Source organism: Clinocottus analis, unplaced genomic scaffold (genome assembly GCF_023055335.1).
Source record: "Clinocottus analis isolate CAN_PGR_092001 unplaced genomic scaffold, fCliAna1.0.p SCAF_16, whole genome shotgun sequence".
NCBI classification, from domain to species: Eukaryota; Metazoa; Chordata; class Actinopteri; order Perciformes; family Cottidae; genus Clinocottus; species Clinocottus analis.
Window position 1 is genome coordinate 1866628 of NW_027175887.1, and position 14209 is coordinate 1880836.

The following is a 14209-nucleotide window of genomic DNA, read 5'->3' on the forward strand; positions in this document are numbered from 1 at the left end:
GTGTGTGTGTCTGTCTGTGTGTGTGTGTGTTTCTGCCCCTGCACCGTTCAAAGAGCCCAGTCAGACCTTGTGGCCGAACCGTCCGCTGTTTTATTTTGAAATTTTTTGACATTTCCTTTGTTTAGAACCGGTTGATAGGCCGCTGGGCCGTGTTCAGTGTAGACTTAGCCCCGCCCCCTCCGGCCCGTGGCCTCCACCCTGGAAACCTCTCCTGCTACACGTGCTCCTCCTCCTCCATCAGACACCCCCCTCCCCAGAGCCCATGGTGAAATGCATGTGTTAATTACAGTTTCTTTTCCATAATAATAATAAAGAAAAAAACAGTTTGAAAAGAGCAACACCTTTACTTGATTGAATAAAAGGATGTTCTTGGCTGTATCCGCCTTCTCGTCTGTGCTTATTCTCGTGTCGTGTCAGCTGTGTGTCGAACATGTGATGGAGCGCCTTCACTTCTACTTTAATACAACGTGACGGCACCACAATGCAACACTTACTCGAGTTAAACAAGGGAAAGTCCTGCATTTCATAATTACATGATATATGATTCTATCTGCAGGCCTGTGCTCCTCTACGGCTCCAGTGTTATTCATCATGTCTTACGTCATGTGTGTCTTTGTCATATACGAGGACACGCGTGTCATTTCAGGATGCTGGATCTGTTTTTATGCACGATGACCCTCAGGACCTGAGACCTCTTCATCTCCCGCGTTGGTGGCGGACGTCCGCAAATGAAACGTCTGGACAACCCGGGACCATTCATCACTATTCATAGTATGACGGTGTGTTTTACTGGAAAGTAAATCCAAGTAATTTAAAACTGAGGATTATTAAAATGTTTAAAAGTTATTATTTAAGGAGGGAAAGTCTAAACTCATAAATACCTCTGTTATATTGCAGAAACATGGCGTCTGGGAAACACCGTTAGCTCCATCAGAACCGTTAGCGCCGTTAGCTGCTCTGCTTATAGGTGGAGAAATGAATTTTAAAGCTGTGTCAACTAATATTTGTACATGTGCTCTGGGTCAAAAGACCAGGATGTGTCGAACGTGACGGGTCGCTCTACGAGATAAACCTGAGCATCGTAACTCAAAGCCGGTTCACACTTTTAGCATCTTTTCAGCTCATTGTTTCGGTTGAGTCTCACGGCTCTCATCGGCGAGGCAGAGACCGACAGGTGAACTCAGTGGAAAACACGTCCTCTAAATTCATATTCATTACTCAACGAGCATGAGATTTACTTGTTGATATCGCTCTTCTTTTACGTGACACTATATATTTCTATAACTTTAAAAAGCATTAAAGGTGAGCACTACTCGCGCTTGATGGCTAACAAGAACAATTTAACTCTCACAAAGAGGATTCAAAGCGTCGCTACACGTTCTCACGAATCCTACTTCTAGTATTTAAACGTATAATGTCGGCCTTCACGTCAGCAGCTGGTTTGTTTCAGCGGCTGCTGGTGTAACAGCAGGATTAACCCACTAGAGGGCTCCTGTCGACCCGGTGAGTATTTCAGCCACATCTTCATCTTCATCACGTCTGACTCGCAGCCTGAAAGACGTTTAATGACCTCTAATCTCACAGTAAAATGAGACTGACACCTCTTGTCTTTTCATTGTGTTGTGTTCAAGGACCACGTTGAGGTGACCGCCTTTGCTCTTATAGTGTTTATTGTGTTTACTAAAGCGTCTCACTGCCCGCTTTGTGTAGTTTAGCCTCATAACGCTCTCGTGGCCTTTAATGTAAAGTGTGTTTCGCAGCATTTGCCGATATTCATATTTCAGATTCACGCGTCTTTCAGTCGCCGGCTGAGAAACTTGTCAATGCTCATTTCTAAAATGGGTAAAAGACTGAGGAGCTTGTTTCATGTAATAAATGAATGCCAAATATACTTTAAATATATAACTATATCAACAATTAGCAAGAGGCCCCGCCCCCTCAGGAGCGAGACTAAAGACACGGCAGCGTTTCTCACTTTGACGGCGTTTCGTCGCTGAAGTCTTGTTGCTTTCCTCTGATGAAGTTTTGCGTCTCTGAAGTCGCTCTGCGCCTCGTCCCACATCTCCTCCGCCTTGAAGTCGCTCTGCGCCTCCTTGTAGTCGTTTGAATTTCCAACAGCAAATCATATCAATTACTTAATATTGAAATTCTGGGCAAAGGCCCACGAGCCTGTAGCGAGAAACCAGGAGCGGCCAATCGGATCCCTGCGCAGTCTACAGGCCCCGCCCACGCCTGTAGGTTATTTTAAGTAGAGCCCAAATGTCAGTGGCAGAAGAGTTAAAGATAGTTGTAGTTTTCTTTTATTCAGAATTTAATCTAAGCCTCATCAGAAGTGAGATTAAATCAAATGTTACGGTTTAGCTTCAGACTGTTTTCCTCAGGTCGGGAAGATGAAGTCCAGAAAGTTTACTAAAGTAATTTTAAAAGAACCCTGGAGAGTTTTGAAGGTCTGAAAGCGACGTCACAAGACAAAAAAATAAACGGCTCTTCTCGAGCCTCGACGTGATGGTGCAACAGAAGTGTGTAACGTTGTTTATTCTGAACGCATCCGATGAACATGTGGAGAAAAAGAATAAGTTGCATCGTCCTGATGACCCGATCACACAGATGGTTTAGACCTCTATGCAACACACACTCACACATGCACACAGACACACACACGCACACAGAGCTTAATCTGCAAATACTTGCATAGAACACGTGAGAACTTAAAGTGTGGATATTTAATCATTTTGGTTAACTTGTAACTTGTCTTCCAACATGAAGGTGAAATGCTGGAGGACTGAAAACAAACTGTTGAGGGCCGTCCTGATAAAATAAACCAATTTGGTGAACGGGGGGGGGGGGAACAAATAAATACGAGTTGATTTAACGGCGAGACTTCAATGGATAAAACCTCCTCACCGTGGCCACCAGCGTCCGCTCCAGCCTCCATTGGGTTCTTCTTTTAATGCATGTTAAGTGGCACAGGAGATGCTAACGCTAGTGTTAATTAGCACCAGAAGCTATCAGACAAAAAGAAGAATAGTTCCACATGTGATGAACCCAAACAGGCAGGCACAGCATTGTTTGCATGAAGGACAGACGAGGTACAAAGTGAACAGAACAAGCGGGTACTTCTTTGTCAGTTTAGTTTCCTTCACCCCCTTCTCTTCCCCCCCGCCTACCCTCCCCCATCCCTCCCCCCAAACAGACTGATAGACCCCCCCCAGCAACATCATGTCAGACACATACATAGGAGCAGCACAGTCCACCTCAGCCCGCTGCGCTCCTGGCCGTCCGTACATGAGGCTCACATACAAGCAGTTACACACACTGATAAAGATGTCGCGGTGAGGACGATGTGCTTCCTACGGCATTAACAAACTTAAGAGAATGCAAAATTGATTACTTTTTTTCAGCTCGACTGTATCGCATCCATCTGCCCAGGCACACAGACATGAACTCACGCACACGCACACGCACTCGTCGCGGCCCCGCCCCCTCTCCCGCCCGCCCCGCCCGCCTCCCTAATGTCACAAAGCGCGCGTCTAAAATCAAATTAAAGATCTCCCCGAGACAAAGCCCACACATTCCATTGGAATTCACGTGGGTTTTGTCGTTCCTCCACTTTCACACCCTCGACCTCCGATGATCCGAGTCTGACCTTCCCGCACGCGACCTCCTCGTGTACTGTAAGCGTGTGACCCCTCCCCCGTCCCGTCCCCCACCCGCACGCCCCCCGCCCCGCTGGCCCCGCCCTCCGGTCGGGTTGAGCCGAGGTTGGTAGCTGTACAATGAAATTGGGGGTGCAGTCTTTTTGATGCCGAGCTGGAGAGGGGAGGGGCAGGAGGAGGAGCAGGAAGGCGGCGCCGCTCAGTCGTCTTCCAGTCCCTGGTTGAGGAGAAAGTTGGCTGCCAGGTTCTCGTTCTTCTCGCAGGCGAAGTAGGCCTGGATCACCAGCGCCTCGGGGAAACCCAGCGCTTTTAACTGGTGAGGAGAGGAGGGAACCGCTGCTTTAGGATCTGCAGCGCTTTGAATCTCATTCCTCACAACAGAGAGGACGAAAAGAGACAAACGTTCAGTCCTCACCCTCTCGATGGCTTCCTTCTCCTGAGGCGTGACCTGGATGTAGTTCACAGGCGCGCCCTCCTCCCCTGCCGCCCCCAACTCGCCAACTTCTGGCGCGTCTCCGGCATCTCCCACTGGCTCGTTCAACATCTGGATGAACAGCTCCTGATGCTGACTGATTTGCTGTGGGGGGAGACGAGGTCATGGTTAGATCCGTGAAACGCGGCGGGAGCGAGGATGTGAATCCACGGAGACCCTTCCAGACGCGTTACCTGTAGAAGTTGAGGATTCTCTCGGCCTAGTTGCTGCAGGAGCGCCGGCAGCAGCGTGGGGTTCTGCTGGATGGCCTGCCTCATGTGCAGGAACTGAGGCTGGGTCCGCAGGAATGCAAGTGGGTTCTCTCCTGCAGAACCGAGAACCATTTGAACCCAAACGCGTCTCATCACTCAAGGCTGAGCTGGAGTCAAGTTCACAGTCTTGTTCACTCGAGTCCACAGAGACGAGTGAAGTAGAAAACATGAATATATTGAGATGTGACGAGGACACAGATTAGATGTGGGCTCTACTGCGACGAGGGAGAGAATATTTGTATAAACATTCATCTTGTTCTGTATATATTGCAGTTAAAACTTTCCAGTGGAGAAAAGTTGCAGATTCTTTCATATCAGAACCTTGTTGGCTATTCTGCCGTAAAATAAATAAATAAATAATAACTCTTCAGCTCTCGTCCCAATCAACAAAAAGCCCGAAGCCACGAGAGAGAACACTGAACACACTGCGGAGACTAAACGGTGAAAGTTTGGCAACGACTAACAAGTCGAACAACAATTTACACACGAGCGCATCAGGAAAGCTTCTGAGACCGATGAGTCATGTGATGAGTCATGTGATGAGTCATCGCCTGCCAGTGAGGCTCGACAGTTGTTCATTGTCGGCGTCTGTAGATGTGTCCGAGCCGTCACATGTGACAACATAGCAGGAAGTTGTATGTTGGTTCTCCGCTAGCGTCAGCAGAACCTTTGACATGTTTTGGTGCACAGGGAGGCGCCTCACCCTCTGCTAGAGACGGGGCCTCCGCGGGGCCAGACGCAGGAGCCTGAGCTGGAGGGTTGCTCTCCTGGACCGGGCTGCTGGGGATCCCCTGAGACAACGACAGCAGGGTCAACACACACACACACACACACACACACACACCAGCTGCCAAACATGGAGGATAGTGGGGAACTCATCATGTGGTTTAAATTTTATTACAACTCACTGTGTGTGTGTGTGTGTGTGTGTGTGTGTGTGTGTGTGTGTGTGTGTGTGTGTGTTCCTGTGCATACATCAGGTGAGTAACCTTGTTCACCGTCAGCTGCTGATCGCTCAGCCATCGCCAGGCTGACAGCAGTGGGACAGAAACTCCTTGATCATAGAAATGCTCTGGTTCCCTTTAGAGCTCCTGAGCTTCACCCAACAGAGCAAACCTTCAGCATGCGGAGCACTGAGCGGTTACACTAACACTAAGTCAGGAAACGTGTCTTTTAAAACTTTTCCACACTGAAAGCGGCGACCGGATGAAGCCGAGTCGTGGCAGCCGAGATGTGGGACGACGCTGCAGACGGCAGAGCTCAAGCACGTCTCGTACATTTCAGTGTTTCATATTTAGTACATACATCGGACATTACACGTGGGTTAGCACGATGGTGACAACTGCAGCACACACATATGTTGAATGTATAAAAACACTACGAGAGAAACCAGCAGAGGCTTCCAGGTGAACTCACAGTGAGCAGGTACTCCACGGCTCTGTGGGGGTTGTTGAAACTGGCCCGCAGCGCGGCCACCACTCTCTCCCTCTCGTAGCCCATGGACATGATCTCTGTGAGCATGGCCTCGTACTCGGCTCCAGTCACTGGAAACACAACACACAAGTTACTCACTCCGCACGTTTTGTAACGTTACAAAGTTGCACCCTCGTGCAGGAAGTTCAGCAGGGAGCCAGACAGACAGCGTTAGCGATGTTGCCGCTGTCGGCCGCTGCCATGTTGAGAGCCATGTGGAGTCAATAGATATGCTCTATCTGGCACGTTTAAACCGTACATAGCTGTACGACATTATAACATAGAAAAAGAGCTAAAAAACATGACTGCTCCTCTCTTACAGTCTCTACCAAGTAAGCACAACTAAATCTAGAATAGGATGGGAATCCCCACGGCTCTCTGTGGCACCACAATAAGGGATGGCGTACTTTTGTCACAGTCCAAATATAGAAACAGCCTGAACGGCACTGCAGCACGTAAAGTCCCCGACGCACAACAGTTACAATCTGTGGCACAACAAATATAACCCAGGTTTTACACAACAACCAAGATGGCTGCGACGTTAACCTATTTATAAAACTCAAATAGCACTATCTACATCCACCACCATCAGGATACAGCCCGACTGCATCGAGCCCGTAACAGCTGCCCGGCATGCGAGTCTGGCAGACGCTCAGTGGTTACGTACCCAGCGCCGAGGACGCGTCCAAGCCCTGACCCGCGCCGCTGGAGCTACGAGACGGAGAGAAGGAAAGTCAGACCACACACAAGAACTGCGTTTAGATATCCATAACATTAAATACAAAATATGCGACGTTTTAGATGAGGTACTACGTTAAAATGAAAATACGTGTCTCAGATGTTTAAGATAACTTAGTTACCCATGAGTCATACAGGTAGACTGAGTCATTGTCTTTTTGGGGTCTAGAGCCAGCCCATTTGCTAAAGGAGTCCCTGTATCATATAAATATTGAATATAAATGTTGGCCAAACTAGACGATTTACTGATTAAATAACTTTTAGGAAACAACACTCTGCTTTACCAGGGCTCACTTCAAATACTTCAACCTTTAAGAACTTTAAGATGCATCGAGTAAACCAGACCATTGAGCGAGAGCAGCTAAATGAATGGTTTGTTTATTTATTACACTAACTGATGTGTAGTTTTCATGTTAATGACAATCCCAAAAGTGACTTCTGGCATTTAAGTTTGAATATTGGGGATACATGAATCCAGACAGACCGATCACTCTGGATAAAGATCTCAATATAATGTGGAAAACCTTTTTTGTAAAATTGACGCCACAAGCACTACTTCCCTACTCTCTAAAAAAGATAGGATATTCCTTTATTAGTCCCACGGGGGGGAAGTCGCGGGATCACAGCCGCAGACAAAGTAAAATAAAGTATAAATAAACAGTAAAGAATCCACGACAGCGAGTAAGTGAAACTCTGCCAGCTTCTACCTGGCTGGTTGTGGTTCTGTGGCTTCAGCGCTCGGCTCCTCTTTGGCCTCCTCGGAGGGAATGGGGACAGCTGCCGGGGCCGGGGCGGGGTCTGAAGCTGGGGTTGTAGCCGGGACAGCTGTTGACGTGGAGCCAGAGTCCTGCACGGGGGGCTTGGGGGCTTCCGAGGCCGGAGGCGAGGCGGCAGCTGCGGGTTTAGCCTTCGGCCGGTTCGGGAGAAGGTGTTGTTAGACTGGTGTTGTGTAAACAACATTCAAAAACGGGCCTCTCCTGCACAGGCTCGTTTTGTCCACTTGGCTCGCTTTTTTAAAAAGATATTTCCGACATTCCATCTATCTGCCAGTTTTCGTAGCTTCCCGTTGGAGGCGCCAACTATCTGGCACCCCGTCAATACGATTTTAATGGATATTGACGCCCAGAATTGTCCCGAACCCAGCAAGAAACAAAGAGACCGACAAACACTTCCAGCGGGTCGTAAGCGATGACTCAGCGGGATTATTTTAACAGAAGTGCATTCAATATCTTATAGGAAAATCATACTCGTAGTGCCTTTCATAATGAAAATGTCTGACCTTAAAGCCAAATAGAAGTACTATAATAGAAATGCTACTTGTGGACAAGAGATTTGTAAAGAAAAGTTCAAACAGAAACCACACAGTCGTCAGGATCTTACCTTGGAAACCATCACCACCACAAAATTCTTCTCATCAATGTTGTAATCTTTAATGGGCGTGTCATCTTGCAGGATTTTCCCAGCATAAATCAGCTTCTGGCCAGAAACAGGAAAGTTGTCTTTTCCTCTTTCTGCCTCGATCTTCTCTTTTAAGGCCTTCACCTGTGAAAGAGAGGACTCATCAACTACACACCAACATTGCAGTTACTTCTTAAGGCTTTTATGTCTACGCATTAATATTAATACTCTGTGCACCTCCTTGGTCTCTGACCTACAAGTCACAGGACCTCGATTTTCTACAAAGCACCCACTAATGAAGCCGTCCAGACGGACGATGACAATGTCATCAACAGACAGACAGACAGACATCATGGCTGACTTGCAAAAGTACGATAAGTAAAACCAGGGTTCCCTTCACACAGCATACGATATAAGTAAGATAAGAGAGAAGTGTCGGGACTATATCCCTCTGAGTCCCGGAGATGCTGGTCAGAGAGCACAGGGTGGTGCTCCCTTCACGCCGGCCTACTAGCTGCATGTCCGATGATGTGAACATGCTAATAAACTTAGCCAGCTACCAACACGGCTCGTCGTAATTAGCAGTGTCATAAGCGTTAGCATTAGCAATGACAACCATTATCGTAGTGGGGGGTGAAGGGGGGAGGCTCGGGCTCGTCGCAGAAGTGGAGGCACTACGTTCACACCGACGAGCGGCAGCAGTGTAGTCCCCCCCCGGAGCAACTTAAACGACCAGAAAATCCGTTCGCAGTGACGTCGCGGTGACTTTTGTTACCGGGCTGCTCTGCTAGCTAGCCGGCTAACGTTCGCTCGGGAGGTTCCGCGTTGTTCGTGTGTTTTTGCGCGTGTAGCCAAACTCCGAGCACGTGCCGTTAATCGGCACCGCTTCGTCGCGACCACATGAAACGTTATCGTGCTTGGGAAATATCAAAAACGCAGCTGTGACGTCTCCACGCAAAGTTACCAACACTGGTGCCTTCGGCTGCTGCTGTTAGCTTAAAGTTAGCACGTTGAGCTAGCGGCCACTCACCGTTTGTTCGGGGTCTATCTCGATCTGAATTGTCTGCTGCTGCAGCGTCTTCAGCGTGATCTGCATGGCGGCGGCGGCGGACGACACTTTCAGCCGGAGAAATAGTCGCTCGCTAAGCCGTTAATTTGTTTGTAAAGTTGGCGTTTTCTGTTGAGACAACGACTAGGCGAAAAATGTGTGTATCCATGAGCACTCAGCAAATCGCCATCTTTGGTGACAAGTTGGTGGTGCGGCGAGACAACGCTCGCGCTCCGCCGGAGAAGCACGAGACTTCCTGCAGTACGACGCGACTTTGAACACGGGAGACATGTTTTATTAAAACAACAAATAAATGCTCGTTGTTTACTTATAGTTACGCTAAATAAGAACAAGTAACTCAATACATACAGCCAGGGTCCACTGAGAATATTACCACTCAGAACAGCAACTGAATATATCTATTTAAATGTGGACTTGTTTAAATACAGCCTTGCTGTCGCCACGTTTTTTTTAAAGAATATAATGAATGAAAGCACAATTTAATGTGTAATCAACTGTGCGACGTGTGACATTTTCTCTAACATTATGAGAGTCAAAATTCAAATTCAAACCTGCCAAATTGATAACGTGATAAACTGAAAGGATTGTGTGCGTGTGTGTGTGTGTGTGTGTGCGTGCGTGTGCGTGTGTTAAAGACCCTGTACACTTACAAAGGTGCATAGTATTAGCATGGTTGATTAGTTTAAGCTAGGTGGAGCTATGATGGGACTAATATGATGTCACAAAACTCTATGGACCAATGAGAATGATGACGGCTTGGTCCCGCCCTAACAAATGTAACAGGGGAGTGCTGCAGATGTCCATCAAGTCCAGTCAGATGTCTTATCAAGTGAAAACGTGTGTATAGGTGGAATACGTGTGTCGTTGTGTGAAGCCACATCTAATTGATGGCTTTGATTTGCTTGCTTTAATTAATCCAATGGCTGCACCTTCATAGACCCTAGTTGTGAATGTTGTCCTCAGCGGGCCTTCACAGGCCTCTTTGACTGCAGGTCACTTTTGCTGCTGGTTGCTGACAATGCAAACATTACAACTGAACTCTTTCCATTCAATTTAATTCAGTTTAATTTGTATAACCCAGAATCACACAGAACAAATTTGCCTCAGAGGACTTTAAAATCTGTACACATACGACGTCACTGTCCCAGGACCTCACATCGGATAAAGTACCCAAAAAATAGAAACAAAAAGGAAGAAACCTGAGTGAGAGCAGCAGAGGAGGATCCCTCAGAGGCAATAGATGTCATGTGACCAGAATGAACAGCGTAACAGAGTTACAGCACATTACATGAATATGACAGAAATGATTCATATAACGAGTCGTAGGCATGGACCACCATCCAGATAACCATCCAGCAGAAGGAGGTAGAGAGGAGGGGCATCAGCAGGCTGCCATGGCAGGAGGTAGGATGCAGGAGGTAGGAGGCAGGAGACAGGAGGCAGGACCGGTTCCAGACAGGCACTATCTATAGAAACTTGAGGGAAGGAAGCACAGAGGCTCCCAGGAAGAAGTAGAGTTAGTGATGTGCATTGAAGAGACATGAATTCATCCAGAAGGAGAGCGAGAAGAGGAGCTCAGTGTATCCTAAGATGCCCCCCAGCAGTCTAGGCCTATAGCAGCATATCTAGGGGCTGGAGCAGGGCTAACCTGAGTCGGCCTTAACTATTATCACGTTCAAAGAGGAAAGTCTTAAGTCTAGTCTTAAATGAGGAGACTGTGTCTGCCCCCCCCCCCGGACTGAAAGTAGAAGCTGGTTCCAAAAAAGAGGATCTCTTCTTCAGCCGCTGAGCAATGAACGGCCACGCCCTCCGACAGCGCTGAAAGCAGCAATAAACAAAGCCAATTACTTTGTTTGGTTATATTTTCTGCTTGCATTGCAGAGTTCAAAGTGTCATAGAAAGCACATGTTTAGTGCACTACAAAATGGACTTGATTGTATTCAGGATAGAGTACTGTTAAGGAGCAGAATGGCATTTTGGGAAATGCGCCTTTTTGGCGCATTGTGGGTAATTCCTTTGGGCAAAGTCGGCATCTAATGCTGACTGACGGAAAGGCTTCATAAAGGACTCAAAATGTCTGCCAGAGAGCCCTCACACACTCGCCGGTGTGACGGTGTGACGGTGTGACACCCTTCATGCTCACAGAGTTGTAGTGTGAGTGAGCCTCAAAGTCCGTGAGTCCGTAAGCGTGGAGGTTGTGATTGAGCCAAAGACACAAACACACACGTGTGCAAGCAAACACGTGAAGTGGTGAAGTCCACCAGCTGGAGGACACTGGAGTTGACGGCAACAACGATTACTCTACATGCAGTCAAATATTTACGAGTAAATACTTTAGCAATACATCTGTGAACATGTAGACAAAGTAGTACTGTAGAAGAACCGAGTATTCATAAAGGAAGCTCCTAGTTATGCTAAAATCTTAAAGATACCTGTAGACCTGCTTGGGGAGGGGAGGGGCTAAAGTGAGGGGTATTTAGTTGGTCCAGACACAAACCACTAGAGGCCACTAAAACTTACACACTGGCCCTTTTTAAGGGGGTTTATGTGCCAAACTGCTGCTTGGCTGAGATCATTACTAACTTCCTGAAGTCTTGCCTTCACCTTCAGACTATCTGCCTACATCCTGTCTCCTGTTGTAATGCTAAGCTAACTGTCTGTAGCCTCATATTTACCTATTTAATGTATTGAAGGTGAGAAAGCTGTATCGATGTCCTTCTCTAACGCTCTAACAGTCCAATAAGATGATGTGTTTCATCTGTGTCTGAATGTGTTGGGAGTTAAGTTGGCTCTCTAAAACAGACTTTGTCTGTGCAGTTCTGCGACGCGGCCAGCAGGGGGCAGACTTCACTCACACACAGTCAGTCGGCGCTGCAGATGGCAGCACATGACCTCACAGAGAGGGAGAGCACGAAGCCAGGAGGGAAAATATGAGAGATTTCCAGAAATCATAAAAAAAAACCCACCAGTATGAGTCACTGGTTGTGTTTAGTTTGTGTGGTTGATGCTTTATGTGTTCAACTGGATCTGTCGGGAGGATGGAGGACACCGGCGCTGTGAGTGTTACATCAGCAGGAGGCCGGTGATGGTGGAGGAGTTTCAGCAGCTTGAGGCGCTCAGAGGCTTTCGCTGTGAGGCAGTTGTGGTTTGAGTGCTGCAATAATCCTGACGTTGTCATCATGGTGATGACAATCATTTTCATCCACATCACCAAAGTACACAAACATAATAACGTACACATGCGTGTGCACCGGCTGCGGCCGCCCCCCCAAACCTCCCAGCATGCATTGCAACATGAATCTTTCATGGAATTACTGATCGATCGCTCAGTGCCAAGTTTGTCGCTTCCCTTCTTGCTGTTGCTCCTCGGCCTTTATTTATTTATTCATCCTCCTCTCTCCTTCCCTTCTTTCCTCCATCCCCCCCCACCCTTCCCTCCAGATCTTCTACACCTTCCATTTGGTCATCGTTGGTCCCCCTCCCTCGCTTTCTCCACCGCCCGATATCATCTTTCTTCTAAAGTGGAGAAGAGGAAGAAGAGTCAGGGAGGGAGGAAGGTCGTGAAGAATCGAGGAAAGTGATGAAAAGATGACAGAGAGCGGAACGGGAGACCGTCAGGAAGAGGATGAAGAGATTGAGGAGGAGGAACAAGAGACAGAGGGGATCTCTCTCTGTGTGTGTGTGTGTGTGTGTGTGTGTGTGTGTGTGTGTGTGTGTGTGTGTGTGTGTGTGTGTGTGGGCACGGTGCCCTAAATGTGTGTTCATCTGGGTTAATTCTCAAGGACAGAACTATTAAAGATTAACAAGGAACCACCATGTTTTATTGAGTCAAGCTGCGTTTCGAGGGCACATGGCTTCCAAACACAGACCTACTAAAATGCTTTGTGTGTGTGTGTGTGTCTGTGTCTGTGTCTGTGTGTGTGTTATTCTGCCAGCTTTTTATATTTTGCCCAGACCAAAGAAAGCCCGTCCTTTCTGAAAAAGCCTTTCCAGCTGCAGTGCTTCCTCCGTGCTGCATCGCGGCCCTGCAGATAGACTCCAGACTGAGTGACACAGATTGTGGAGCGCAGTGCGAGTACGTCTTGACTCCACGAGGCGCGCAGTGCCCCGCATCTTCAAACCAACATTGAACAGAATCGGCAGCTTTCCACACGTCCCGCCGTGTTGGTGTGGACCTGCCGGTCTCGGCGTCTCCGAGTCTCTTTTGAAGGACTCGTTCTCGTCTCGCAAACAACCTCATGCTTCACTCGTCCTTGTCTGGGAGAGAGAGAGAGAGAGAGAGAGAGAGAGAGAGAGGAGTTTCTGTTCCTGGCAGCTGTGGGGAGACATCGCTAAACTGCTCCGCGCATCGTTTGATTTATTTGTTGTAACGTCATTCTTGTGGCCGCTCATTAAAAAGCAAAGAACGTTCACGCGTTAAAATTCACCTCTCGTCACAAACTCACTCATAGACAGAATCCACGGCCATAAAAGAGGTGAAGGAAGTGGACGCCTCATTGGTTTTCTGTGCATTGAATGGTCCTCATGGTACCCTCAGTGCATCCTGCTGTCTGGTCTGCTTTACTCTCATCGCTGACACAAAGTTACTTTATTGTGTACTTTCTGTATATGTGTGTGTGTTTTCTTGAAGTTCAAAGATTCCCATGATCCTTCAGTGACCTTGACCTCTGCCTTCACTTCCATCATTTCCCTTCAGTGAGGTGTGAGAGATACTCAGCTTGAAAACATTAGAGTCTTTTTTTTGAGAAGCGAAGTGAGACAGAGAGGTGAAATAAACTGGTTTTAGTGGGACAGAGAGGCCAAATAAACTGGTTATAGTGGGACAGAGAGGCCAAATAAACTGGTTATAGTGGGACAGAGAGGTCAAATAAACTGGTTATAGTGGGACAGAGAGGTCAAATAAACTGGTTATAGTGGGACAGAGAGGTGAAATAAACTGGTTATAGTGGGACACAGAGGTGAAATAAACTGGTTATAGTGGGACAGAGCGGTTACATTAAATTCTGCATTAAATTGAGCGGAGCGGTTCATCCCTCGGTGGTTTAGTCCGGTGAGAAGAACAACACTCGCTGACGTCCCCAGAGAACCGCAACGCGTTGCCTCGCAACGTAGCGCTGTGAGAGTTCACTGC

General features: G+C 47.6%; 1 protein-coding gene across 2 annotated transcripts; it reads right to left on the bottom strand.

Annotated features, from left to right (window-relative positions):
* Nucleotides 1–3190: 3190 nt before the first annotated feature.
* rad23aa (RAD23 homolog A, nucleotide excision repair protein a) lies at nucleotides 3191–9268 on the bottom strand. Of its 2 annotated transcripts, none has more exons than XM_068579344.1 (9): nucleotides 9040–9268; nucleotides 7992–8153; nucleotides 7319–7518; nucleotides 6541–6584; nucleotides 5817–5944; nucleotides 5104–5191; nucleotides 4323–4453; nucleotides 4072–4233; nucleotides 3191–3969 (listed from the first exon to the last, which is right to left on the bottom strand). In XM_068579344.1, exons 1-9 carry the CDS (start codon nucleotides 9103–9105, stop codon nucleotides 3856–3858), a joined length of 1095 nt encoding a protein of 364 aa, XP_068435445.1. In that variant the 5' UTR covers nucleotides 9106–9268; the 3' UTR covers nucleotides 3191–3855. The 2 variants fall into 2 exon arrangements, with proteins under 2 accessions (XP_068435445.1, XP_068435446.1); XM_068579345.1 differs by lacking the exon at nucleotides 9040–9268 and adding an exon at nucleotides 8626–8794.
* Between the last annotated feature and the right edge of the window lie 4941 nt (nucleotides 9269–14209).

What these genes read in the sequence shown, in the direction of transcription:
- rad23aa (XM_068579344.1), bottom strand. Translation starts at nt 9,105, where the DNA reads ATGCAGATCACGCTGAAGACGCTGCAGCAGCAGACAATTCAGATCGAG. An exon ending in AGATAGACCCCGAACAAACG is followed by an intron (nt 8,154 to 9,039) that starts GTGAGTGGCCGC and finishes TCTCTTTCACAG; the next exon opens with GTGAAGGCCTTAAAAGAGAA. An exon ending in TGGTGGTGATGGTTTCCAAG is followed by an intron (nt 7,519 to 7,991) that starts GTAAGATCCTGA and finishes AACCGGCCGAAG; the next exon opens with GCTAAACCCGCAGCTGCCGC.